Source organism: Dermacentor silvarum, chromosome 8 (assembly GCF_013339745.2).
Source record: "Dermacentor silvarum isolate Dsil-2018 chromosome 8, BIME_Dsil_1.4, whole genome shotgun sequence".
Lineage (NCBI taxonomy): Eukaryota > Metazoa > Arthropoda > Arachnida > Ixodida > Ixodidae > Dermacentor > Dermacentor silvarum.
The window spans coordinates 23,295,207-23,323,156 of NC_051161.1; the positions used below are offsets into that span (position 1 = coordinate 23,295,207).

The 27,950-nt window shown below is 49.3% G+C and overlaps 1 protein-coding gene across 1 annotated transcript; it reads left to right on the forward strand.

Moving 5' to 3' along the window:
- Positions 1-892: 892 nt before the first annotated feature.
- On the forward strand, positions 893-27,950 carry LOC119460795 (uncharacterized). Its single transcript, XM_037721884.2, has 4 exons — positions 893-1,134; positions 19,875-20,059; positions 25,728-25,780; positions 26,402-27,950. Exons 2-4 carry the CDS (start codon positions 20,032-20,034, stop codon positions 27,815-27,817), a joined length of 1,497 nt encoding a protein of 498 aa, XP_037577812.1. The 5' UTR covers positions 893-1,134; positions 19,875-20,031; the 3' UTR covers positions 27,818-27,950.

The following is a 27,950-nucleotide window of genomic DNA, read 5'->3' on the forward strand; positions in this document are numbered from 1 at the left end:
ATGATGTAATGCATGCAAAACACCTAACCGGCAGTCTATTAGTACAACAAAATGGCACTGCGGCGGCGAGTGCGGCGGCGGATTCAATAAAGCGACGAGGTTAAGAAATGTGCAGGTTTATGACCGAGTCAGTTGACGCAAGACAGGGGGTAACAGGAGCTCACTGAGAGGCCTTCGTCGTGCAAGAGGGCTTAATAGGCTGACGGTGATGATGACGACGAACGTGAACGAATAAGATAAACAGCAGCAGTACAACATCAAGCGGCGGCCAGCAAACGTACACACAAAAGCGTGAGAAGTCTCGCATCGGCTTCTGCCGTTCTTTACACGTGACTCGGCTGGCGAACTTTAGGAAACATCACCTTGACGTGACTTCCCGTATGCCTGAAAGACCAGCATGTACTCTTTTCATCGCAATACCAGCATGCGTACTCACAAAAGCGTGACAAGTCTTGCATCGGCTTGTGCCGTTCTTTCCACACGACTCGGCTGGCGAAGTTTAGGAAACATCACCTTGACGTGACTTCCCGTATGCCCGAGAGACCAGTATGTCCTCCTTTAATCGTACTACGATTATCACCACCTGGATACCGGAAAACGAGCCAAAGTACGCAACTGTTTGATTACGTTCCCACGTGAAAACTGAAGGTGCCAACCGGATGGCATCCTGCAGCGTCTGGACCCAGAGAGTGACCGCACCGGACCACGTGCCACAGGCCATACAGTATGTATACGCGTATTGCGGTAGGGTGGAGCGGGGATGTGCATGACCGTCGGGCGGCCGCTTCTTGGCAGGGGCGACGGCGTGCGCCCACAAAGCACAAGGGAAAGTATACGCGCGCAAAATGAAGAAGGGGAAAGGGCTCGACAGTTCCTCCGGCGCGCGCCGTGCAAGAAAGGCGCGGGAAGAAGGTTCTCCCGGCGCGGGTGACGGCCGGCCCACCGACCTACATAGCGCGTCTTTCGCCGGCCTGCTCGTTATAAGAAACCAGTCTGCCGGTTGCGTCGGCGGACTCGAGCGAACGCACACCACCACTCCGCGGCCAACTCCTCTTCTCTTCGTCATCTTCAGCGTCGCCGTCGTCCATCCCGGCTTAGCGGACGAGTAGCGGCGCGTCGGCACTCAAACCACAGGTGAGTGTCGTGCACGCTGTGCGACTGGGATGACTGGAAACACCGATGGTGGACACAGGCATTCGGAGGATATATGAGTGCGCGTTGGCTATATATAGCGCGGCTCCATAGGATTAAATGTCACCGGCTCACTCATCGCTGAGAAAGATACGGCTCCCAACCCTGTCCGGCGCAAAGAAGGACGCTTTGGACTCCGCCCTTGTCATCCGAGGATACTGAGACCACATGGACAGCCGTTTTGACTATGCTTAGGTCAGCGTGCAAGCAAGAAAGGCGCAAAATAATTTTTGTGGAGGGCTTCAGTGAAACTTGCGTAGAAACTAAGTGAAGACTAAAACTAAAGGGAATGGTTCTCGCCACAATGTACTAAAAAATTTGAGTATAAAGGTTCAAGAGTGGATGTTACACTATAGCTCGTGTACACGCGTTTACCATTCACCTTTCTTGGAGGAACACCTGAAACGTACGTGGCATCAGGTTCTTCCCTAAATGCAAGTCATCAGTTCCAGCCTTTGCTGCAACTCTTGCTGCGACGACACTGGCGGATTCGTTTCCAGGCCATGGTGGCCGCATTTCGATGAAGGTGTTGAATGCTGCAAAGACCGTCATGCGTTGGGAATTTTGTCGTGCATTTGATAAACCTAGATGGCCGCAATCCGGAGCCCCACCACTATAGGGCTTTTCTCCTGTATACGAGACGTTACCAGGGGTTTCTTCGAAGTTATAGTTGGTGTGCATGACTTAGATACAAAACAGAGCAAAGATGACGCGAAGGTCTTTAAGACGTTAGGAGACAGCAGACTTGCCCTTCCAGTGCGTCCTGTCAGTAGTCCGAACGCTGCACGCTGCAGTGACCCAAGTGTCGCTTGGGAAGCCAACCATATCGGTCTGTCATCATGAGCGTCTCAACTGTAGCGTCCCAACTGCTTTAGCTTCTTTGTCGACTATGGTAAAGCGACACCACCCTATTCTTCACCACCAATACACTATACCGTATTCTAAAGAAAAAAAAAGAAAAGAGGAGAGGTGAGCTAAGGATTTCGTGAACACGGTTAGGCAGTCAAGCTTACTCGTGTCCCGCCGCCGGGCCCAGCGCGTTGACGCGAAATGAATTGGGGGCTGCCTGCTGGACCCAACGCGAGCATCTGGGCGGCCTTGCCTTGGTTTCCGAAGCGTGACGGTATGCGATGCGCGACGGTCATCTTCCAATCGCCTATAGCGGGACGCGACGCGGTGCGAGCGATCTGCAGGCTTCCCACGGGTCGGACGCACGTGCATGGCGTGGAACCAATTGATCGCTCCGTGCACGCAGCGAGCGATAACCCTCGGGGTCACTGTTACGCAATCAGCACGTTGATCAGCAGCCGAAAGTATACGCGAGGAAGCCACTGAACGCGGAACTAAGGCTCGCGAATCACTAACGGTGCCAAAGTGGTGTAGCGGCATTAGGGCTGGTTTTACCGCCCGCTCTTCCCTCGATTATTTTCTTTTCCTCAACCTTCACTGGAGTCACGGCTGAAGTATATGAAGTAAACAGGAAACATACAGGTTTCATACCATGCTATAGCGCGCTTGTAATATTCTCATGCGTAAAAACCTGCACGTGCAGCCACCTCGTTTCACTGCCAGTAATTGCCGGTTACGCGCAAAGAGCCAAGTATAGTTGGCTATATGATCTTGGCGTTCGCGCTGCCTTTGCAGCATTTGCCTCTAGACGTCTCGCCGGAAATTACTTGGTGAATCTCCATATACTGACCGGCTAGTTATTTTCACAAACGGAAGCCGGAGTACGATTCGTTAATAAGCGCCCCAACTCCCTCAAGCATCTGGCCCGCTTAATGAATCATTAAGGAGTCCGTACACACACCCCCTCGAACGGAGTGTCGCTATCCTGAGTTAGGCTTAAAAACTTCCAGCGGCCCAATCCACAATCATATACACTGCGCAGATGGGAGGAGTGATACAAGTGGTGCTTTGCGTGGTTTTTTATCCCTGAAATCAAAATTTGCGTTGATGAATGAAGGAAACGTTTTACCAAGGGCAGTTCTACGCTTAAAAAGAAGGCGCACTGTACGAGCAAGCCACTGAGATTACAGTCAGTTTACGAAGACAGTAACAAATAAAGAAATAAAATAAAGAAAAGAAACAAACGAACAAAGGGACGACGCAGGTTCGACGGTCGAGCAAAGAGGAAAAGTGCGCCGCCAACAAAAACGAGTTCGCTTGACCTTAACGATCCGGTGAAAACAGTCTTGCAGCGCTACAACCGGTACTACGAGGGTCTCCGGGGTACAACCGGGGGAAAAGAATAGGAGCATCGGCTTCGCGAATTACCTTCCAGGGCGCGAACGTGCATGTCGCTGCTGGTCCACAGTATATGTGCGTGCGGGAATGCACATACGTTCACGGATGTTTTGCTAGGCAATTCAAGGAGGTCGCATGTGAGTGTTCACGCCGAAAAGAGGCAGCGCGGAATGGCGCGCCATTTTTAGATGTAAACGCTCGCGCGAACTATGCGTATCGGCACAGAAAAATAATAATTGAAAAAAGAACGCATACACATAACGGCCCGCCACTTTTAAAGGTCAAAATGACACTAAAGATCAATATAAAGCAATATAAGGTAATAAAGATAAAAAGAATCTAAGATAATGTAAAGTAAAGCAGGAGAGAGAGAAAGCGAGAGGTTTAATCATAAGAAAGGCAGAGAGCTCGTCTTGAGGTACATTCCTCCAGCCAGGCATATATACTGTGCGCTGGGGTAAGGGAAATAGTAGAAGAAAGAGGAACAAGATGGGTGACGCTCTCGCCATTCGTAAATTACGGATGTGATGCCAAAGCTATCGGTGTTGCCATTGGCGGCCGTTAACGTTGCCGGGGAAACGTTGCACCAAAAACCGGACACAGTTGCGCGAGAAAATTTGCCACCACACTTCTCACCAAGAACAAAGCCGTTCTCACTCTGGCATTGTTACTACATGCTCAGCATTTGGCTTACCTATTTATTATTATTTGGCTCACTTATGAATTTTGAATTGTCGGGACACAATTGCGCTTGAGAAGACATCCGCCACTCTCTTATCTATGTTGGCAAGTTATCCCTATTTCTATTTTCTAGTATTATGGGACTCAGAGATCGAGATTATGAAACTGATAACATTTCTTTAGCGCTTGGGGAGTTGTTTAAGAAGAGAGAAACATTACGCTGAATTGTACTGCCATTATCCTGGCCTTGTTCTAATTACGACTGAAGGAGTAAATTGAACACACATTTCTCGCTTGATATCATCCATATATCAATGTTACGGATGGGGGCTTACAAACTTGTAACCATACCACAGTTATACTATATAACCATAGAAAGACGCGTTTCGTTATTTCTGCTTTGTCTAGTCGACGCCCCTTGCATTCAGGTCGTTCAGCGATAATGCATAAAGTAGAAGTTCTTAAATGCGCGTTTTCGGCCTTATACTCGAACAATGCGTTCACGCTATTGCCGACTGATGTGTAAGAAGAAAAAGAAAAGAAGAAGAAGAAAGAGGGGGGGGGGGGGGGGGGAGGTCAAAATGGCTAAACAGAATCGGCACAGGAGTTGAAGGTCGGTACCGGGCTTGGGCACTTTCGCAACCTCGTGGACGTTCACGACCGACACGCCCTCAGCGCGTAACCGCTCGACCTGCGCGTAACTTATCTCGAGTAACAACCATCTCGGGTCGCTAAAATATCTCCCCATCTTTGATTATTATTTCTTTCATATTTTCTGTTCGCGCTCCGCAAACGCCCGCAAAGCTTCTTCACGATTTTCCGCATGCCTGCGATGTGTCCCTTATCGCGTATGCGATATACAATGTGAGCCATCCGCATCGTGCAGTGCTTTTCGAGCCAGGGACTTTTTGTTCGTTCTCGAAGATTGAAGATTCCACGATGTGAGCGCAAGTCGCATGCGACACGGCGCGCACGCCGGTGTAGTGCAACACACGACTTTCGTGTCTAACCTGCAAAACGTGACCCGCACGAAATCAGATAGACGCGCGCTGCGCGCGATTTTCGATAGCGAGCACGCAGTGTTATGGCAGGGGTGGCCACCGGCAACAGAGCATAATGGCCGGCTCCCTATCTTGAAACTTGAACTCTGCAGCGGTGCTCGAACAATGCTGCAGAAACCAAAGTTGCTCTGTGTTGGTGGCTTTCCCTTGTTGGTGGCTTTGCCTTGGGCTTATTCGCCTTAAATCGCTGGTGACATGGTTTGGCATAAGATGTACCAAGCATGACTGTAACTATAATTTGACAAAACCGCTCAGACAGTGCAAGCTTATCAAAGGCGAAAAATGGGTGAGTTGGTATGGAAGCATGGCTAATTCGGAGCGCGGATAACTGGGACACAAGCTACAAGGCATGAGAAGAGACATGGACACGTGTCAGCGCATGTCCTGTCTCATGCCTTAGCTAGTGTCCCAGTTGTCCGCGCTCCGAATTAGCAGTGCAAGCTTGACGTCCAGTGGAGTGGTTGTACAATAAATCAAGCATCCATTGCGGTGGCTCAGCAGCTGTATGCGCCTTGTCGTCTACTACGAGGCTGTGAGTTTGACTTCCGACTGTTGTCATCGCATGTACATGTTGAAGGGGAATCCGAAACTGCCTTTATGCTAAGATTTCGACACATTTTAAGGACTTTATATAGTCTACATTAAATCCGGAATATATGTTATGGTGTTGCATCTCTTCAGTTCGAGGTTTTGCAAAAACTCCGATCAACATCCTGAACTCGGCGTACGGCGTTATTTCCCGCTTAGAAGACTCGGACAATGGTGTCAAACAGCTTTAACTATGTGAGACTTTTACGTGTCGGTATTCTATGCGTTAAGTCGAGAGGGGGCGAGCCGTGAAGGAGACTTCGCTCCCAGCTCTGACAACGTTGCATTCAACGTCATAAAGGAAGGAACAACCTTGTCGCTGTTGATATAAACTATAGTGAGGTCTGTTTAAACGTGCTGCGTTCTTGAACTTCGTCAGCAGTGACACAAGGCAGGTTAGTGAATCGTGTTATAGGAATTATGGCGCAGGTTTACTTCATTCTACCAGCCGGTGTTGTCATAGCTGAATTAATTGGGGTTTTGGCCATCGCGTTTCACGAGTCCGACGTCATAGACAGGCCAACACATTGCGCCGCCTCTGTGCCTTCTTTTGTCTCCTTTCACTTTTCATTTGATGTGAAACTCACGAAAAAAAAAAATGCCGTAGCTGACTTCCCCTGAGATCAAAAGTATGCGAACCAGGGGTTTGAACGAAAGAAAGAAAGAAAGAAAGAAAGAAAGAAAGAAAGAAAGAAAGAAAGAAAGAAAGAAAGAAAGGAAGAAAGAAAGAAAAAGAAACAATTTGCTCGATGTTTTTGCATGTACGTAACCTGAAACTGAAGACTGCAGTTAGGACTCGGCATCGCAAACGCCGCCGTGTATATTAGTGCCTTTCAGCTTGTCAGTCTGAATGGCCAAGATATTCTTATAACAAAAATTCCTTGCAATAAAACTGTTCGCAACAGCAGATGTCATTCAATCACGATGTCGGACATGTCGCTAATTAGCGAAGGCGGCCGGAGCAATTACTAACAGAAAGCTTCGTTAATTCGGCCCCTGGTCCGGATACTTCTGATGACGCGTGTGCGTATAAAGCCTCGACTTTTCCGAAACAAGCAATCCATAACAGAAGGGAACTATACTCATATCGCAACACCCGATGGAATAGACGAAGCATTAGTACGGAGACTAAGCCAGTCAGACAAGCAATATAGCAACTCGACGATCATTCAAAGCCTCCGAACGCTGCATGCCTACCGACATCGTTTTCGGTGCCAGAATCACAGATGCAGGTTTCGAGCAAGGTTTGCGTAGATGAGGGGAGTGCGGTCGTGCATAATTTCTTCCACATCGCGAAGGACTCTCACGGACGCCGGAATTTACGGCAACCGCGCTGAGCAGGCGTATTCGCCTGACCCGGAGTGACCACGTGTATACGTTTCGGAACGGCTACACAGCGCGCTCTTATATAGCCACGTGTGTACAATTTGCCCGGCGAGGTTAATGGCTGGGGAAAGTGAAAGCAAGCTTGTTTGTCTTCCGTCATACGGCCAGCGCTAACTCTTCGTGGCTCGGTGCTGTTTGCTAAGTGGCGTGTGCGCTTAGCGTAACGGCGGGGCCCAACGACACGGATCGACTCCTCGCGTGAATTGCAAGCGGCGCGGTCAAGGAGAAAGAACTTGCGCATCTTTTATCACGTTCATGTCGCCTTCTCCGGTGGGAGAAGGCGAGGGAGAGGGAGGGAGGGAGAGGGCCACGCTTACCGTTACATAAGCCTATAGCTGCTTTTGCTGGACGCTAACTCCGAGAGATCTTTCATCGGCACGTTGGTTGCGTTTAAACGGCAGGCGATTTGTCCCGCATGAAGTGCAAGTCGTGTCTGCTATGTACGTGATTTAGGTAGCGAAATTACCGACTTGCGCAAGATTGAAATTAAACTATGGCGTTGTTTCTGGCGCTTCTTTTCCTTCGCACGGTATGGCTTCAACTGCAGTAGATGCAGTAGCCAGTGGCATAATTACGCGGAGAGAGAAGCAGCGTGTACAGTAACGAACGGGAAAAGGTGTTTGTATTCTCATAGCGTTTCGCTGCGACGCCGCACTCGATGATAGAAATAGCTTTTATCGTGAGCAGGGATTTCACTGAAGAAACGCCTCAGCGAGAATGTCTTTGTGCGATGTGCTTATGTGCTTGTGACGGGTCATTGAAACTGCATGCACCATAGTGAGCAAAATAACTTTAGGGATTCTCGGCACGTTTCTTCAGCGAGAGAACGCTTTTGCGAACTGTGAAGCTGGCTTTTCCTCTATGGCGAAACGGACATAAGCGTGGCGGTCGACACGTTGCTAGAGTAATTTATGCGTGCAAATGCTGAGTTGGTTTTGCTTTTCTGCGTTCAACGTGACGGGCGGCAAACTATACGTAACAAGAACAGCACAGAAGCGGCACATCCGTAGATGCCTAACGAGGACTGGCTGTGGTGCTTTACAGGAAACTCAACTTCACAGGGTTAAAATGAACGTATTGTGGTCAGTTGCGGTTCCTAATGGCCATTTGTGGTTTCTATAGTGTCAGCTCTGCTCAGTTATGGCCAGGTATGGTCGATTGTGCGACAAAAACTGCACGTTGCCTCTCGCGCAGCTGGCGGCATGCAAAACACACCTTCACCTTGTCATGGCCAGGGTTCAGGCACATCTCAGAGCAATCGAAAACTTTGAGAAAAGGGACCGTAGGAAACGCAAGCAGGAAACGTAAGAAACCTGCATGTAGCTTCGTTCATGGAACTTACAACGCACGCGTAGTCCTCACCTCTTTCTGTTCCAAACGAAGCAGTCTGTGTTAACCTCGCAGGAAAGAAAAAAGAAAAAAGCTAGTCTCTCACTCCACTCGCGCCTCGTCCGGAGATCTTCATTCGTACTCACTGAGTTGGGCTCTTCGGCTTCAAATTAAGTACCGCTGGCGCACAGACGGACACTCGGCAAAGTCGTTATATACACACTTAATGAAGCAAGCACGCTCATCACGTGCGTGAGAGAGCTGGCTGCCGGTTTCCAATGAAAGGGTCGCTAGTTAACAAATGACTGGACAATGGCGCGGGCGTCCATTAGAGCGCGGCGCGCCAGGAAGGATCGCGCGGGAAAGCGCTGCTCGGAGATGAGAAGACGGGTCCGGGAGCGCCGCCGGCGCCGGACCTTGTCCCACATCGCTGTCCAAACGAGTGCAGCAGCAGCAACAGAAGCTGCTATAGCCACGACGCTCAAGCGTGTGCTCAATCCCAAGACGAGAAGAGGCGATGCTTCCACGTGGATATGGCACGGCGTTCGGGGAGGTCATGTCCGCGGAGGCGTCACGAGCCGGCCGCGGGGCGACGGCGACCTCAGAGATGCCGCGCGGCCGGAGCACATCCTTGACGCCCTCCCTCGCTCGAGGGTCGACCAGACCACATGCACGCACGAATATGCCGGACTGGTGTAGCGCATAATGTGCTGCTATACAAGGCACCTGCTGCGACCGCAGCCGCCAGACGTACACACATATTGTCTACGGCCGCGAACTCGAAGGACATCCAGCGGTCAGGACGTGCTCCGTACGGTGTCCTTTAATGTTTCCCTCGCGGCTTCTTCTTCTTTCTGATCTTCACTGATGCGTGGCTATTGTTGGGTAGCATAGGCGAGGACGATGGGAGCTGAGTGCCTTGCCCCGAAGTGGAAGCCGAGTTTAACTTACCTATATACGGTTGGATCGATAGTTCACATCGAATCAATTTAATACATAGTAATGACTATGTTACCATTTCAAACTGCGCGTAGTTTCGATGTGCGCCTCCAAACGAAGCAACACCCTCTGCATTCCCTCTCTTTTAACAGCGGAGCTGTTCAAGCCGACCGTCAGTCCGTGTGCCACAAACAGAAAATGTGGGCCGATCCTGGCGGTAGTGCGGAAAGGGTCCAAGCGCAATGGCACATATCCCTGTGAACTAGCGAAGGTGTTTAATCCTAGCCCAAATACGTGGCCAATACCTTGCGATAACCAATCAATAGCTAATCAATAGGTAACCGATAATCGATCAATAATTAATAAATTCCGGAAAATGGTGGGCATGACTTGCATGGTAGTGCTAGGTGCCGATCAGCTCCGTTGTTTCTTTAGCCTTGCGCCACTAGTGCCAGTTACGCAAATTTTTTATTTCTCTCTTTTCATTCCCTACTCACCTTTCCCTGCGTAGGGTAGCAAACCGGACGTGCGTGTGGTTGCATGACCTCAATGCCCTTCTTTCACTTTCTCTCTCTAAGAGAGAGAAAGAAAGGGAAAGAAAGACAACGAGGTTAGCCAGTGTAAATACCGGCTGGCTACCCTGTACTGAGGAAAGGGTCGCGTTATTGCGCGAATTTTCTCTCTCTAAACTACGCAATGTAGCCGATAACCTAGCGCCACGACATAGCCGCAACGCTCAAAAGACCTTTGATCTAAGCCCTCCTGAATGTAATTCGCGCATATAAAACTCTCACGCACTATACTTTGTAAAAGCTCATCCTCAAAGGTTATTCTTCCTGTCACCTTTCTTGTGTCCGTCTGGTTGACGCTACGGTTATTGCTTTAAAAGTGTGAGCCGAACTAGCTCAAGAACAAGTTCTGTTAGCCGTCTTGCGTACAAGAGCCACACTCAGTCATTTTCGCTCATGCATTTGCTGATTACATCGAAAGTTTTACGCCTCAAAGGAGCGTTGAAACAAGACAAAGAAAAACTACTTTCACTTTTCCTAAACTTAAGTCTCGTGTCTGACAGAGGGATTGGAAAAACCGGTGTATAGGAACGCTGGCGCCGGCGTGCATGCGCTTGCTTTTCACAAAGTTTTGACATACAGGTTCTCCATCTTGTTTCAAGTTGTAGAATGTAGTTACCTGTGTTTCCTCGGTGTTCCTCTTGCTAATCCTCTTGCGTAACTTAATCCAGTCGCCAATGCAAGTTTATACAGTCAACCAACGTGCCTGACCATATAGTGTGACTGCGGTGTAACGTTAAGGTCTGCGGGAACGTGTATGGAGCTTTAAACTCCAAAACTGGAACTGCTCCCGCATCAATCCAGCGTTTAGTGGGTCGAGGGCTTCTACCCAATCCGATAGGCGCAGTCGCCGTGATGGCATACACGCCTCGGCCTCTCTTCTTCATGAGACCACAAAATTCAGGCCGTTTGGAGAAGAGACTCGCGTTACATGAAACGAAATTTGTATCGTGTTAAAAAATGAGACTCGGCTGGGAAACGCCGCCATTGATGATTCTGAGCCACGCTGGGTATAACTTGTAGTTCTGCTGACTGAATCATGGATGAATGATCGATTTATGCCAGAGTTATGGAAAATATTTGCCAAATAATTACCACTGACCACAACGATAAATTGCTGAACGACTGATTCCATTAAAATTTACCGAAGCTTGGCAGAGCCGGGCCTTTTATTGTGCCTCCTGAGCCAATTTGTACGACATTGTCTCAAATAAGAAAGAAAGAAAGAAGAAAGAAAGAAAGAAAGAAAGAAAGAAAGAAAGAAAGAAAGAAAGAAAGAAAGAAAGAAAGAAAGAAAGAAAGAAGCGGAGAAGTCGTACCGATCGAATTGAATCCGACATCAAAATTTCTTTCGCGCACTGCAGAACAGCAGTGGTTTGAGCTGAAATGTGAGTACAAACTGTTCGACGCACGAAAAACAACCTTTGTTTTAAAGCAGGACTGTCTGAAAAAAAAAAGGAGAAAAAAGAGGAAAAAAAGAGAGAACTGTGGCTTTCATTTTAACTATACACGGAAGTTTTCGTACTACCTTTATAAGTGGCAGGTTTTGGTTCAATTCCGTCATACTGTGTCTCAGTTTGCCGCGACCGGAAAGCCCTTGAAATGGCCTCGGTCAAGGGCCACGGCCTCGGCTCAAAATAGCCTATTCAAGACGATTATCAGTATTTGCATGGTACCAGCGCAAAACTAAATAGCGCACAGCTTAAAGTGTAAAGGCAACACGTGCATACGCCGTCACGCCGTGTTTGCTCTGGAAAGCTTGCGGACGTGAAGAACTATACATTCCAGAACTTTACTTTGACAGGGGAGCTATCAAGACGCTCCGGGCGCTATCAAGACGCTCCGGGCGAACAGTTTCCTCATTTCGCGAACACGTGTGAACGTCTTTTCCCGGAATCGACGACGTTAATGCGATGCCACGAACAAAGCGCGCTCTCCAGTCTTGCCTTTTGAAGCAGTGCATGTGAGAGCGTCATCTCTAAGTGCGTGTCTGCTACCCCCCCCCCCCCCCCCCCTTTCCAGAGAATGCAACATTAGACGAAAAAGCTGTGAATTAGATGGATGTGCGTGAAGCCTCACGTGGTTTAACTTGCTCCGAAAGAAAAAGAAAGGAAATAAGTAAAACACAAAGAAAAACATTGCCGGTTACATGTCCTGAATTAGAAAGAGGTGCTCAAAAATTTAAATTTGAAAAGAGAAACAAGAAAAAATAACATGCTGTAACAAAAAATTAACAAAGCAGTAATAATGCAACTATCGAGCTGGCTTTAAGCGTATGACGTTAGGTCTGTTCCAAGTTAGGTGATGTTATATTTATGTTTGTCGTTCGTTCGCTAACGGCATTTATTGTATCCCCTAAATGCGCATCGAAGAGTGAAGAAAAAATACACTCGGGTGCTTCCCAGCAAGAACTGCACATTTTAAAGCTACGTCGGAAAGTAAATGTAAAGTTTGGCCGAATTAAATGGAGTCTATACAGGTGGCTCACTATGCCGGAGCGCTGGTGGTATCGGTACTATACGCCGTAACAGGGCGACAGCGCATACCCGCATTGTTAGATGCGAGGCAGGCTTTATCCAAATAAAGCTGCCTCGAGCGATCCCATTGACGACAAGTTGGGAGTAGATGCGCATGGATCTTGTATCGCCCACATACGGCACGTTTGGCATGTGGGTACGCGCATGCGCAGCGCTTTAGTACGCGCATGTACACTTTCTGTGCTTTGAAGTTCGGAACGTTTTGCATGTGGAAGCTATAGGAATCCAAGGAAGCTTATTCTCTTGAACCTGTGTACTATAACACACAAGACATGCTGATAGCGCGGTAACGTCATTGATAAGACTGTTCCTTCGGGTGCGCTTTTGGTTTTACTCAGATTACTTAATTACTCAGATTACTGTGCAATGCAGATGTTGCTGTCAGACGCTGTGACTCCAAAGTGACGTCAGCGAGCATATACATTTGGCTGTGGCGTGATATCCACGTGGAAGCCTTTCGCCAAGCGGCACGGTCGTCGATCATCGCAGCCCTAATCCTATACACTAATATCAGCCTGTTGCGAGCACATCTCGTTCTCGTAGGAGCCACTTAGTGACTCGAAGTGTCTTACGTTTCTAAGAAGACTAGCCGAATGTCTGCGTCGGTCTCGTCTTCCTCGTTCCGCCCGCGTCGAAACGCCCGCGAGCGGTTATATCCTCTTCCTTTGGGTCCCGTCGCGCCACGCCCACGTCCGATGCACACCACAACCCCTTCATTAAATACGACGACCGCGTTGCTGCATCGCAGTGAAGTGTGCTGCAGGGGCTGCAGCTGCGCAAAGGAGAACGCGGGGCTGGTCACCACCGCAGAACTATTAATTTTTTTTTCCTTCCAACTCGAGCAGAAAGTTCCTCCACGGACATGTCTGGGCAACAGAGACACCAACACAAAGGGGCTCGCGGCACTCTCGCTATATATACGACCCCCGTCGCACCTACCTCACTTTCGGTATACCAAAACCCGAAGTTCGCGCCAGACAAAGGCTTCCATTTATAACCGCGCCGGGCGCGCGCGCCGACCTCAAAATCGCGCTCCGTCCCCCGTTGCCGAAGATCCTTGCCCTCAGCATTGCAGCGAGCGAACGCTCATTGACTTTCGTCGCTGGGCATTGGACCGTCTCCTAAAGGCCACAAGCCATTTGCATATGCATGAGTGCTATTCGGGCAGGCAAAACGCTCCTGCCTCATTCTTTCGCGCTTACGGCCAGAGATGGCACTGCGGTGGCACGTCCCACTAACTTTAAGCGCCGAGTGTATTTGCCCACGCCTGCGGACGAGAAAATTTCGGCCTTCGACGTCCTCCTACGCTGACCTCATATTGGTTTCACTTGCAGTAGCCATCTACTAACTAATTTCTTGTAAATGAGAGTTTCCTTTCTTTCCCCGCTCGCTTTTGCATAATACAGCGTTATCGATGACGCAGACAAGAATGAAAGAAGTGTATGAGACAAAGGAATCCTGTCGGTATCCTTGTTTGCGCTCTGTTACTTAAGATTATGCTACACCATCTCACCCAAAGTTTTGTTTGCGTAGTACGTCGCGCGTTTTCAAATGAGCTCACTTTTCCCCAAGGCCAGTAGAGTGGGATCCGTGTTCTCATGCGTCAGTTTTGCACTTTCTTTAGTACCACCATTTCTTTACGTGGGGACACACAAAAAAAGAACAAAACAATACCCGGGATTTCCTGACGATATTTCAACGCCTCCTTAACTAAGTGTAAACGTTATTACCATCTGGGAGTGCCGAAAAAAATGAAGAAACAAATTGTCAGCAATTACTCTTGAATTCTGCCACGGATTGCTGGGCCAAAGTCATTAACAGTAGCAAGAGAGTTTACCTCGGGAAGCTCATACAATAATAAAGTTGCAAGGAGAACTTACTTCTCTCCCTCCATCAAGATATGTGCAGACTGTCTCGAAGCTAGTGGTTTGAAAGTCATTCACAAGGTCGAACTCGTACAAAACTAAAAAAAAAATCGATTTGATTGATTGATTCTGGGGTTTTACGTGCCAGAACCAGTTCTGATTATGAGACACTAAAAACTCGAATAAGACTGCACATTGCACTATAACATTTCTAAAGTTCATGATAAGCCTGTCGCACTAAGTAGGCGCAGGCTAAGGTCATTCATTTTTGTATATCTTTTACTGCAGATTACTGTATTTTCAGAGTGTAGGCGATGACTGAGACTCCGCTATAACACGGCATGTAACACTACCGGAAAGCAATTATTAAAGCGAATATTCGTTTGCCTAATATCCCGGGATTCAGGGTACATATCGAAAAGGACGTTACGTTTCTCGCCGAATAGAAAACTTATATTGCTCTGAACGTTGATCCATATTGTCGAAGTTAATAAACAATAAAGAAAATGTTTATCGACAAATTAGTACCAGTGTGCGCACTCGTGTTCCCTGTAATCAAACAATAACTCACCCCCATAAAACCCATACATATAATGTCGGATTATAGGTATATATATATTGTACACGCGTCTATCTTAATGAACTAGCAAATGACATTCAACGGCTTCCTTGCTTTTTCTTAAATCTATTAAACTTGGGCCGCCCCTTTCTTTAGAACAGGGTATGTGCAGACGGGTACTCCGCCTTTCATTTTCTTTTCTTTTTTTTTTTTATTCGCCTGGATTGCCAGGCTGCATGATGTCGGAATGAAATTGCATATAAGCATGGAGGCTCGTTTCATGCAGATACTGTAAAATATACTTAACAAATGTATTTTCCACAAGCCAACGCTCGAAGTCTTCAGGCTAGTCACAATTATCAAGTTCATATCCCCTAGAACACTTTCGCGGACTGACTTTGTCCCAGGGCTTATACATGTATAGACCACGGAATTTCGACCGACGTGCCAGTAAGCGAACTTCTCTGCGTAATAAAAAAAAATCGCAAATAGAACCTGTACATTTGATGCCGTGTCATCTCTAAAGCACAAAAACACGTTTTCATGGAATACGCGTAATAGGTAACCGTTTCTCGATTTGTTTTTCTCGTACGTTGTGCTTCCTCACTCTTGGGCCACTGCATGGGTATGTCCCACTGGGTCACACTGCGCATGCGCCCATTCCTGGCCAGTCTACTAGAACGGCTATGTGCACTAGAAGCCTTTACTTATGTTAGTTAGTAAGTTAGTTAATTAGTTTGTTAGTTAGTTATAAGTTAGTTATGTGTCGTACTTCTGTGTACATCGTTTTCGTCCTCGTTCCACATGGAGTTAACCGCGACAGGCGACGATACTGTGTGCGTGTCATCTGTACTACAGCTGCTACCTCGCTGACTAAAACAAGCTTTGCATCATCTAGATTTGAACACTGCATTGCATCCGCGTAGTAATATCTTATCTAGAGCAATACGCCGGTGTGATGAAGATGTGACGAAGATGAGTCCGCGAGCATTGGCAAATTTTAAACGTGGGCAAATTTACCGGCGGTTAAAATGGAGCCTCACGCAAGGGGGCCCCTGTTGTTTTGCTCAGCAACTATCCTTGAAGCGCCGCGTGAGCCAAGTTTCAACAGAGCGCGCTGCTATCGCATACCCCTGCAGTTTCAGTGAAAAAAGGAAGAAGAAAACGTAACCCGAATGCGCTCGAAAGAAACCTACGTGGGGGTCATATTTGTGTTTCTTCCTGACCTTACGACGCGCAGTGCTAGAAGCAAGAGAGAGAGAAACGTTGGCGCTTCAGATAGCACGAGTATCCTACGCGTTTCCAGCCGGACGCAAGAAACGAAGAAAACTACGCACAGAAGGCGACGCTTACGCGTGTATGCATGCAACCAAATGCCCACACGCGACGCATCCATATGCAACAAGGACGGCACCGACGCGGCTCGGCGACCTTTACGCGCACCTTCCGAGAGGCTTCGCTGGAGAAGCCGGAGCGACGCGCGCGCGCGCGCACTCGGGACGCCCGCGGTGAAGCGGAGAACACTTCGGCTGCCGAAACGTCGGCTATAGCGCCGTGGGGGCTGGCGCAGAATTTTAGCGGCCGCGAAGGGCTCGCTGGAAAATGGAGCCGAGGGTTGGCCCCGTACTGTCATCGTCACTCCGGGTCTAAAGCGCGGTAACGGTGGGAGGGAGGGAAGCGCAGCGCGTATAATATGCATGATGCTAAATGTCGCGTGCATCCATGGCTTACACTGCAGTAACGGTCGCTTGCGCTGCTTCGCAACGCACAGCTATAGAGCGCTTCGCGTGAGCTACAGTGCATGCGCACCCGTAAGCAATAGCATACGGGGCACAGCTGCCGAAGAAGAAGAAAAAAAGAAGCGCGAATTTTTTTCATCATTATTAGGTTGCCTGCCTCGCAGGCACGTAACCTAGAACAACCAAGTATACAACGTTGTCCTCACATTCATGCTGAGGCACGCTCTACCGTGCGACATGTTGCATGCAGAGGCAGCAGAACAATTAATTTGGGGAACCCGTGGTCCGCATACTGCTGCTCACGAGTGTAATGCACATATGTATATACGGGTGTAGTTATACAAATAACGACACCTGTGGTGGCAGAACGAACTAACAACGCATCAAGCAAAGCGAGTCCCGCTTTTTTCAAATTATGGGGTTTGACATCAAAAAGCAACTCACTGTTGATGAGAGACGCCATAGTGGGGGGGGTTACGGATTATTTTGGTCCACCTGGGGCTCTTTACAGGGACCCGAATAAGGCTACACGAGCGCTCTCGCATTCCGCCTCCATAGTAATGCGGCCGCACTGCCCGGGAATCGAACCCGCGGCATCACGCTCAGCAGCAGAACCAACAGCGATACAAATAAGACGAGCTATGTTATGTAATATTGGGCCATCAACAAATTCTTAAAGTGGCTTCACTGTACAGCTGCGCTTGATCAAACATGGCGGCACAGCGATTCTTTGAAGCGATCGCGTGATAATGAGGCGCGTAATTGAAGCGTTTGTGCAATGTATATGTTTAAGGGGCCACTGGTAGACCGTAGATGCATTTGCCAGACGCAAAAAAAAAAAAAAAAGAATTCTATTAAAATGTAGCGAAGGTCCCAATGTTTTTCGCCCGCACCGAAAACGGGCTTCACCGCCATGTTTGAGGAAGTTGTGCAATGTGAAAAAGCCAGCGCAATGGAGGATGTAACTAATCTGTTGCACTTGGATCGCGGACCTTGAACGAATGAGGGCAAACCATCAAATGTGGGTTCATTTCCCGTTTTTTTTTTTTTTTAACTATCTGGTTCCGAGCATTAGCTGTGTTCATTACAGCAATAACTTTTTGCCAAGTTTTCGTTTCGACTCCATAAAAAATGACACCGGTCCCGTTCTCGACCCAAACTGTTGTGTGGAAAAGTAGCGTCTCTGAGCTGGACAAGGCTTTTCCACGGAAATTGACTGAATTAGTCATAAGTGTACGATGTACGCAGGCACCAGGAAATGGTAAGAATGCAACTATACAATCTGCGCGGCGCTGTCAAAATGACCGCATGTGCCAGAGACATCGCGAGCTTTCGAAATCTACATGACACCTTCCCAGGCCCGTCGGTCTTTGCTTCCTCTTGTCGTGGAAAAGCGGAGCGTGTCATGCGCGCCTGTACGATCGCAACAATGCGGACACGCGCACAGAGTAGGCGCACCAAGAGCGAGAGAGATAGATGTAAAACAAGAGCAACAAAATAATAATAATAATATAAACATCAAAGACGAAAATGTCAGACCGAGTCGCGCGTCAGCTGCAATGCACTGTCGTCACGCTCCGTCAAAAAGCGGCTCGCCGTCGAGTCTCGAGAAAGCGGCGGCGGAGGGCGGCAGAGGCACCTGGCGCTCTCGTCCGCAGCGCCCGGTTCCGTTCTCGTTTGACCCCGAAAACTTAAGCGCCGTGGATCCGAGTTCGCGCCGTATAGCACGCCCACGTGCATCACGCACAGCTCTGGCGCCGCCGCCTATGTGGCGACGAGCCCCCGCCATAATGCAAAGGCAAACCACTATATAGGCGAGAGCCCTCGGAAACCCTCGTGTGTGTATACGACGCTGTCTACAACATCACAGGGCACGCCTTCTTCGTCATGTCGCAACGACATCGTTTTCGCCAGACGACGCGAAGACGGCGAGGCTCCTTGGGCTAGACTCGCCTTCATTCTTTTTTCATTTTTTTTCTTGTTTTGTATGAATGACAGACAAACAAAACAAGTTCAAATAGATCAAAACGTGCTTCAGTGGCACGTATAACTCGTGCTAGTCGTTGACGGCTCTTTCAGTGAGTGTGTGTAACGGACTCCTACGCGGGAGTGTTAGTGACATGGCTTCGGATGGTCGCTAGCCTTCTCAGCGGGCCATATCGCTCCAGTTACCGCGCATTACACGTCTCCCGAGCGTGCTCGGACGTTTCCGGGTTTCTGTGTCGAGGGGCGGCCGGCGAGTTCGTGCGAGAGATTAATCTTCCCACGGCTCAGGTCCTCGCGCGTATCGAGCCGAACTGACGCGGCCCGCCCCTATAGACTAAACTTTGATGAAATGGATGCGTCATGACTCACAAGGTAATCGTGCATCGTCTTGTCGAAAAGACCACATGCCCGCGCCCATATACGCCCACGGTAGCCGTATACTGCAGGAATACGTATTAGGTCCGTATAATCAATGAACATATATGTTCCTGTTGTACCAAGTTATTGCCTAAGAGGATGTGGCAGATGACACAGCGTTTTCTTCTCAAGTTCTGTTCATCACACATAGATGTTGACTGTCACTTGTTAACTTCGGTATGTTCCTTCGTAGCGAACGGACACATAGCTCAGTGTAAGATTTTGTCCCACACTGTCCTTCCTACGTTCACTTTTCCGAGCACTTTGGTTTCCAACATGTTATGCGGTCCTTTTTTTGGTCCGCGTCGCAAAGCGCCTTTGCTCCTTCACTAAGCACAGGCCGTTCGACGTTCTTTTTTTTTTTATTATTGCTGTTTAGAGAACGTAAGCCAAGCCATAATAGATTGGTGTATCACGGCTTGCATATCGCCCGCACAGCTAGACCTAGAGTCGTGCGCGGTCGGTATAATATCTCCCATCACTGCCCACTATACGGCATCGCACTGCAGAAGAGTGTGTCCCTCGACGCGTGACGCAAAGACAAGAACGTTACCTAACCAGCGCTCGATGAAAGACGCTGCTCCGTGCGAGAACGCGGGCGCGTCACAGCGCTCACGACCGTGCGCTAGAATCGCGACCGCGCTCGCGTGTGGTCCCTGCGCCCGCTTCCGTTAAAGCCGGCCGCGGACCAAAAAGGCCGGTGAGAGAGGTCGTTACATGTCGTCGCCCGCATCCCGATGACACAACGGCACGCCACTGTCCTTCCTGGCCCGCACGCAGGTGCCGCAATCCGGTCAAGCGGGGAGGCAAGGAGCAACAGCTTCCTCGGACACCACCGTCACCGGGGACCGTCCCAAAGCCGCAGAGGTGAACCGAGAGGAGGAAGAGTGACGCAGGAGAGTGTCGTCGGGCGGCCGGCTTTCCCAAGGCGGACGCCATGGGCCATCATGCCGCGGGGGTCACAGGTGAGTGAGACGGTTTTTGTCTCGTGCTGCTCGATTCTCCCCGCCGCCACGGGGGGGACGGAAGGAAGGCGCCGACGACGACCTTGTACAGGAAGGAAGAAGCGTCCGCTTCCTGGATCGCCGCAAACAGAGGAAGTATAGCAGCAGCTCGCTGTTGTGCCACTTAGGTCCGTCGCCCGCTCGCGGGCACTAGCGCTTTCTCCTTTAGTGATGGTAGAAACAAAGGAGAACCCGCGGGCGGCGAGACGCTTTCGCACCATCTGCAGAGCAGGGACATCGCTTTCACCCGACCCCCCTCACATTCGCGCCTGCCAATAGGCATTCTTGGGTGACCACAGGAGACGTGGGAGCACAGGAGACAGTATAGATAGAAGTGTGGGTGACGCAGTGCGTGCCCGTGCGTTTCGTAGCAAATAAAAGAGCGGCGCTCTCCCATCCTATATCTGATCCGCAGTAATGACAGTGGCGGAGAGAGAGAGAGAGAAGTCATAAGGGAAGGGCAGGGAGGTTAACCAGGCTGGGCCCGGTGGGCTACTCTGCACTGGGGAAGGGGAAAAGGGGTACTGAAAGAGAAGGAAGAGAGACGGTGTTTATATTAAGGTTCCGCGCTTTTGTTGACGCTGACGTGACGTGTTCGGTCGGGGTTTGTGGCCAAGTGGATGCCATTATATGAATCTGCACTCCCTACACACCGCACTTCGTGTATGCTTTGTTAATTTCTTCTTATCTGTTAGGACAAATAGGAAGCTCTGAAGCTCGTCTTTGAAAAACAATCTGCTGCTTGCGAACACCGTTTGGAATAAGTGATTATGTATGTATACAATGCGTACGCGTGCCATGAAACATTTACCTCAAAGGGAGAACCCAAAAGAAACCCCAATAGCTGCAGTATATAGGCTTTCGGACGTGCATCTGGTTAACCTCCCAGCCTTTCCTCTCTTCTCTCTCTCTCTCTTTCCGTGAAGGTCTCTCCCACCGCCCGCGGTCCTATATAAAGACGATAAAAAAGTACTGTTGACTGCAAATATTTAAATTAGGTGCTGCATTTGGCCGAGAAAGAATTCCCTGTTTTACTCACCTCTTGGCATTCGCAACCACTGAGAAAAAGCTATTAATGGGTAGAAACTATACATCGAACTTCGCTTATCAGTGGAGAGAATGCAAAGCGTGTCCCCCAATAACCGTCAGGATGACAAGTTCTGTACCACACACCTGCTTTCATCAACTAGGACGCTTACCATCCCAATCTAAGATCAAAGTCTGGTACTCTCTCGATTGATAAGATTATTGGAATTGCAGATTTTTTGTGAGTGTCTTTTTTGTATTCTTCTCACCTTCACTTTCTTCGCGGACCTTTCTTTACCTTCGTCCCATTCTCTGTGGAGTAGCTAACATGTATAGGCGAATATGCACCCTGCTAAACACCCTGATTAAAAAAAAAAAAGAGCTCTCGTGTCTTCAGCTGCATTTACGCATAACTCGGGACGAAGCGCGTAGTGCATTTCCTTGTCTCAGCTGCAAATGCATCGTGGCGAGAGCAGTTCGCATTCATAGACGAACCTTCACGAAACCCTATACGGGTGTCCAGGGACAAAGCTGGCACCTGAGCGGTCGTCAAGGCTTTGGGATATTGTAGCAGCTACAGTGTGCGGCAGCAACACGACTCTGCACAGCGCGCTCTTGATCGCTATATACACTAGATATGCGTCGGCATATTCATACGAAGCAACAACCAGGAAGGCACGCCTCGCGGTGCTGTCAACGAAAAATACCGTCGCGCGGTCCACCCCGAATACTGCGAAACAGTGGCAGCAACGTCCCTGTCAACCCGGCCCTCCGAAACGGTGACAGGTGCCAGCCGCCGAAAGCGTACGAGAGAAAGCGGGCGGCCCCGTTACGATCAGGTTCGACAGTTCCCCACAGAGGAAGCGCGTGAGGCTTAGACCATGTCTCGCCAGCGCCCTCGCACCGACACAGAGCGCCGCCGCTCGACACGCGGTGTAATAGTACGTCTTCGTCGGGACGAGTGCAAAAACCAAACAATAGATACTCTGTTCATATATAAATAAGTTGCTTGTCTCACCCCTTTGTGCCGCGCAGACTCATTTGCAGCCAAAAGCGGCAGCGGGAGCGCTAACGAATTGAGGAGACGGGTTGCTTTGGGCTTGTTCTCCCGGGCGATGCGAGTTGACGACCTCGTTCGCTGCAACGACTTTCAGCCTGTCCTCGTCGCGAACCGCTGTCACGGACCTCCTTGACATTCGTTCGACACGAAGTATCGATTGAACGTTTCCCTCCTGTAACGCGTTTGCTTTGCAGAAATTAAGGCCGCAGTAATTAAATTCAGGATCGCTGATGTTGGTTATTTGCTGAAGTTAGACTAATCGCGCTAGCGCGCGCGAAGCCCGTCATAACGTTGTTTTAGTAACTGCGCACCGACGGGAGGGTAGGCTACATAAGAGCCGGCTATCCCAATCCACAGTTGATAAATACGCGCACACATGTGACAAACGCACATATATACTAAGTAAAAAAAATCTAGTCTACAAGATAAAAACAAACTAAACTACAGATGCGAGTAGGTGCGGTCAAAATCCGTGACGTCAAGGGCCAGCTGTTGCGGGAACCTCCAGGCGGCGTCGCCACCGCGGTCTTCCGTTTTCGCATTTCTCCTGGCTCACCAAGCCTCCTCTCCAGCAAAATATTAAACTTTTTTTTAGCTATTTCAGGAGCCTTATTTACTACTACAGACTAGCCTAATAGTCATCCTTAATGTCCCTTGAAGATTAATGATTCGCGCGATAGTTGTGTCAGTATAGTATCAGTTGTGCCAAGACCAACCACCAAGGCATGCGCGCATGCGTTCTCATCAGCTATATGCTGAAGAGAAGGCAAACGTGCACGTTACAGCGATGGCAACGTTCACAGCATGCAGCGTCCACAGCGATGTCAACGCATGCAGCCGCCAACACGGCTGACGACTGCCTCGAATCACGCACGGACACCATTGCTTTTCTTTGATTTCCTCGTGCATCTGCGGAGTGATCCGTGACACACCAACACATACATAGCATACACTCGCGACATATATGCAGCGTGCGGCCCAAAGGCAGCTCTGAGGCGGTCGGCACGGAACGTTTTCGCACGCGAGGCTCGGGACCGGTTGTCTTAATGAAGTCGGCGAAGGCCTATAACGGCTTGGGACGAGCCCCGAACGAAGCCTTCGGAACGCGATCCGTCATGTCACCCGCTGATGTCATTCTACCGCGACGGATCCGCGGCGGTATGTCGGTCGTTGCTCCGGGATGCAACAATGTGCCCGCTTTGTTCTGTGTACACGCAAAAGCCAAGCGCCATGTGTATAACGTGCTGACGGACTTGGCGCCGTTTAACATTGCGAAGGAAGGCTGTGAGAGACACGATGGTGAGATAGTGAACTGTGTCAGCGTATAGTGAGGAAACGGAACATGACAGGCCAGCCAGAATCAAAAGAGTTCAGGTGCGATCTCATTGCTGTTAAGTTGCGTTTACTGTTCATCCGCTTGATGACGATGGCGATGATGACCTCAAACCATGGCGCACACCCAAGAGGAGTGGACCCGTCCAGGAATCGAACGGTGCACGCAAAATAAGGTTAACACATGAGAATTTTAAAGCTCAAGAAATTAAACGAAGATAAGAAATTAAGGAAGTGCGATTGAATGCTCTCCAAGCATACTTCTTCTATATACTTCATCGTATGAAAATTTATTTTATTCGCAGGCAACGAATGCATTGCCGGTGAAAGTGATATCTCAGCGGCTGTAATGTTTCGCGAGCTGAGTACGAGGTCAAGGGATCGATTTCAGGCAGCGGCGGCTACATTTCCGATAACATGGAATGCAAATATAATCGTTTACTCGACTTTCAGCGCACGTTAATGAAACCCCAAAGCGATCATATAATCTATGCGGAACCCTCCACTGTGCATGACACCTCTCGTATCTTATGTGTGTTGCATTAGGTGTCAAACGCCATATATTATTAACCATGTTTCGTCTTCATTTAATAATTTAAATAATTGTGCAGAAACCATCGACGATGATTGTCAATTTAAGCGAATAGCCGATCACTTCTAGAAAGCTATTTTCTTTATTAAAGGAATGCCGCGCTTGACGGCGTATATTTGTTGCAGTGAGGATAGTCTATATTCATTGTGTAATTCCGTATAGAAGACAAAGCCGTTAACCAGTGCATCTGTGGCGGATAGTATAGATGGACAGCACTTGCGTCTTCAAGAACTGTAATGGTTGGCGTGAGTAATGCACTCCACAACTGGTCATTGTATGCGCCTGCATAGTTCCATACCACTTTTGTACGGGTGAATAAGCTTTCACGCGACATTTGCATCAGCGGTGAAAGTTCAACCTCCACCCCCGAAAACTGGCGAAAGAGCGAAAGAAAGCTATTCGCTAAAATAAATAAATAAATAATAAAACCGAGGGATCTACTGCATGGTGGAGCAAAAAAAGAAAAGAAGATTAAAGAAAATAATTTAGCTAGAGGTAAGATATGCCGACTGGAATAAATGAGTACATATACCCTGCTAAATAACAAGGAAGTGGGAAAGAGAGAAGGGCTGGAGAGAAGGCAACGCGAAGCCCATTATACTGGCGCTTCCAGTTACCGCGATATATATATATATATATATATATATATATATATATATATATATATATATATACGCGGTACTCACGGAGGCACGATTTAAGCTCCCGTTTTGCCTTCGTCTTTCCGGGCATGAATCCCGCATGTAACAGGAGTTTCCTGTTTTCTTTCCTGATATTGCCACGTCAACTTTGCTTCTCGCGTTATGTTCAAGCGCCAAAGACTTAAGGCGGTAAAATATTTTTGGTCGCATATTATACGCTCGCCAAATTACCTTCTATCATTTTTTTCCCCCTTCGTTTTCGCCGCGCCTATATAGATTGCTTCCGGTCAGATTCGTATTACACGCTAGCTTTTGCGGGTAGATTTAGAAGTTGCCGGTTTCTTTCCTTTAACATTCACCAGAAATACAGAACGAGACAAAGATTATGTAAGCGACAGTCGTTGCAAATCTAAGCCGAGCACCACAAAGCCTGACGGTATTAATTCGAAAATTGCATTGTGCCATTATTTCATATTGAAAATGTAGGCGAGAGACAGCACGGTGAGGCTAGTAGCTTTGACGAAGCGGAACCATGATAACCGACACTTGTGATGTCGGGGGCCAAAATGGGCAGAAAGCGTAACAATTATGAAGCAACGAAGGAAACCGGTATTTCGTATGTGCTTAAATAGGAAAGCCGAAGAAGCTTCGTTCGTTCGTTCGTTCGTTCGTTCGTTCGTTCGTTCGTTCGTTCGTTCGTTCGTTCGTTCGTTCGTTCCTTCCTTCTTTCTTTCTTTCTTTCTTTCTTTCTTTCTCGCTCTCTTTCTTACTTTCTTTCTTTCTTTAAGTTGGATTGCCTCGAACTGCATGCGAAGATACATGCTTCCACCAAGAGGCATACTTTTTCTGCACGGGGTTTAACCAGGCGCAGAGCGCTTTTATACGAATTGTCGGGAAGAGTTGACGCATGATTGCTATACTAGATTGCGTGATTGCCTGACGCAATTTTTTTTCGCTTTTTTTATTGTCTCCCCTTAGGCCTCATGCTCCTGTTCTTGGTGTTAACCAAGTGTCCTGCTGCCGAAGGGGAAGTATGTGACTCCACTTCTTTCTTTTTTTTATATTTCTTTCTCTCTATATATTCCACTTGTACTTGGAAAGCTGTAAATTGTTTACAAAGCATACTTTGCTCACGCTGTCATCACGCCATCCAAACACATCGAAAGAACGTTCGATTGATGCAAAGATCTAGCTGTTCTGCATAGATAGATTGACAAACTGATATAAGCGAGATACGGGGAAAAACGAAGTAAAATTAACGCCCGTTATCCACGTTCATGAAAGTTATCCGTGCATGCAAATATACGGGTGAGCAGAGGTGCGCCTTTATATACATATATTTTAAAGTAAATGAAGATACCGACAGGAGCCTTTGCTGCTTTGTGGTGAGTCTACTACAATTTACTTAAATTACATGAACGGGGATAACAATCGTGAATTTACTAATTAGGTCCACTTATCGAAACGTTGGCCAGCCTTTCTGAGGCACTTTATCCCTATTTATGTAACTTCTACACCACAGTGTGCTACTCCATCTGTCGTCCCCCTTCTTGATTTTGCACTGTGTACTTAATAATTCGTAATAATGTATTAAATGCCATTTTTATAACGTACTTGAACGTATGCTTTTTTTTACTCTCTCTCTCTCCCAGCCGAAGACGGGCGCGCTTCCCGAAGATCGCGCCCCGACTAGTCCAGCTGCCACCGACGGGAACGCGACGCAGTCGCCCTTGGTGCCTCCACGACCGGGCAGGCGCGTCATCGTGTACATGGGGAACCGGCCGTGGTTCTCCAGCATGTACGGAGCAGCCGACGCCAGCCGGACCGAGTACCACGTGCCTTCTTCCGAGGCCAAGCCGTCGACGGCGGGAGTCAGAAGGAGCGACGGTCACTCACTTTCGCCCAAGGAAAGTGGTCAGACTGGCGTCGCCACGGGCCCCGCCGTAAGCGACAAGGCGAACAAGCTCAGCAGCACCACTCTCCTGGCCTCGGAGACCACGAGCAACGAGGCCAGCACGGAGGCCGAGAACGACAGGTCCGACCTCATCGGCGAGCTGGACGTCAACAAGCATCCGCCTCCACCCCTGCCGCCGTTCAACGGCCCCAAGATCGAGTTCCGCACGACGACCGTGCACCACACGTCGCCGCCCAGAAACGACGACGCAAGCGGCGCTTTCCAGCAGGACCGGAGAGGAAGCGATGCCGACGTCTCGGCGGCGCCGGTCATCGGCGCCAACCGTCGCGCGGCCTTGCAGGAATCGACTGCCGGAAGGTCTTCTTCCGCGCAGCTGAGTGCAGCCAGACAGGAGGAACTCGCGGACCGCAACCAAAACTCGAGGTACTTCACGTTTGGTGCTGGCAGCGCTACGGCCGGCGGAGGCTCCAGAAGCAACAACGCCTTCGGGACGACCGGAAATGACGACGGCGAGTCGTCGCGCGACGACGTTCCCGCACCGTTTAACGGCGGCGATGACCGCTTCAACCAGCAACGGTCGACGTTCGGCGGAGGTCAGGACAACCGGAGACCAGCTTTGCCGCCGCTTCCACCTCCGCCACCGCCGCCGCCTGCGGCGCCGGCACCTACCGCGTCTCCGCCGACCGCGTCGACTTTCGGAACCACCCGCTTCCACTTGTCGTTCCCATCAGGGCCCGCGATCTTCGGCAACAACAGCCTCGCCAACAGGGGCGACTTTCAATTTGAGACGGCTCACGATCAGGACTCCTCGTCCGCACAGAGAGACGGTGACGGCAGATCCGGTTTCACCAGCGCCGAACAGAGAACGACACCTCCGGTGAGGAGTCAAGCCTTGCGGCAGTTCCCGACGCTTCCTGCATCACGTGCTCCTACTTCAGTGACTCCCCCTCCGCCGCGGAGAACTGCTAGCGCAGAACGGACTTTCCAGACGTTCGCAAACCAAAGGACAAGCACCTTCAGTTGGCTGACAATGGCGCCCCTAACGCGCCTTCTTCGGCAGGCCAAACGCTGCGCTTCAACTTCAGGGACTCCAGTGGTCAAGCGAGGACGAACCCACCGCCGCCACCGCCTAGGCCGGTTCAGACGCCGGTGACGAACTCCTTTGTCACGTACTTTACTAATTCGGATTCGAGGCAGCCGCAGAAGTCTGCACCACTAACGGACACTCGGGACAGTCAACAAGCTCAACCGCGGCTAAACTTCCGCAGCGGTAGCTTCCAGACAAC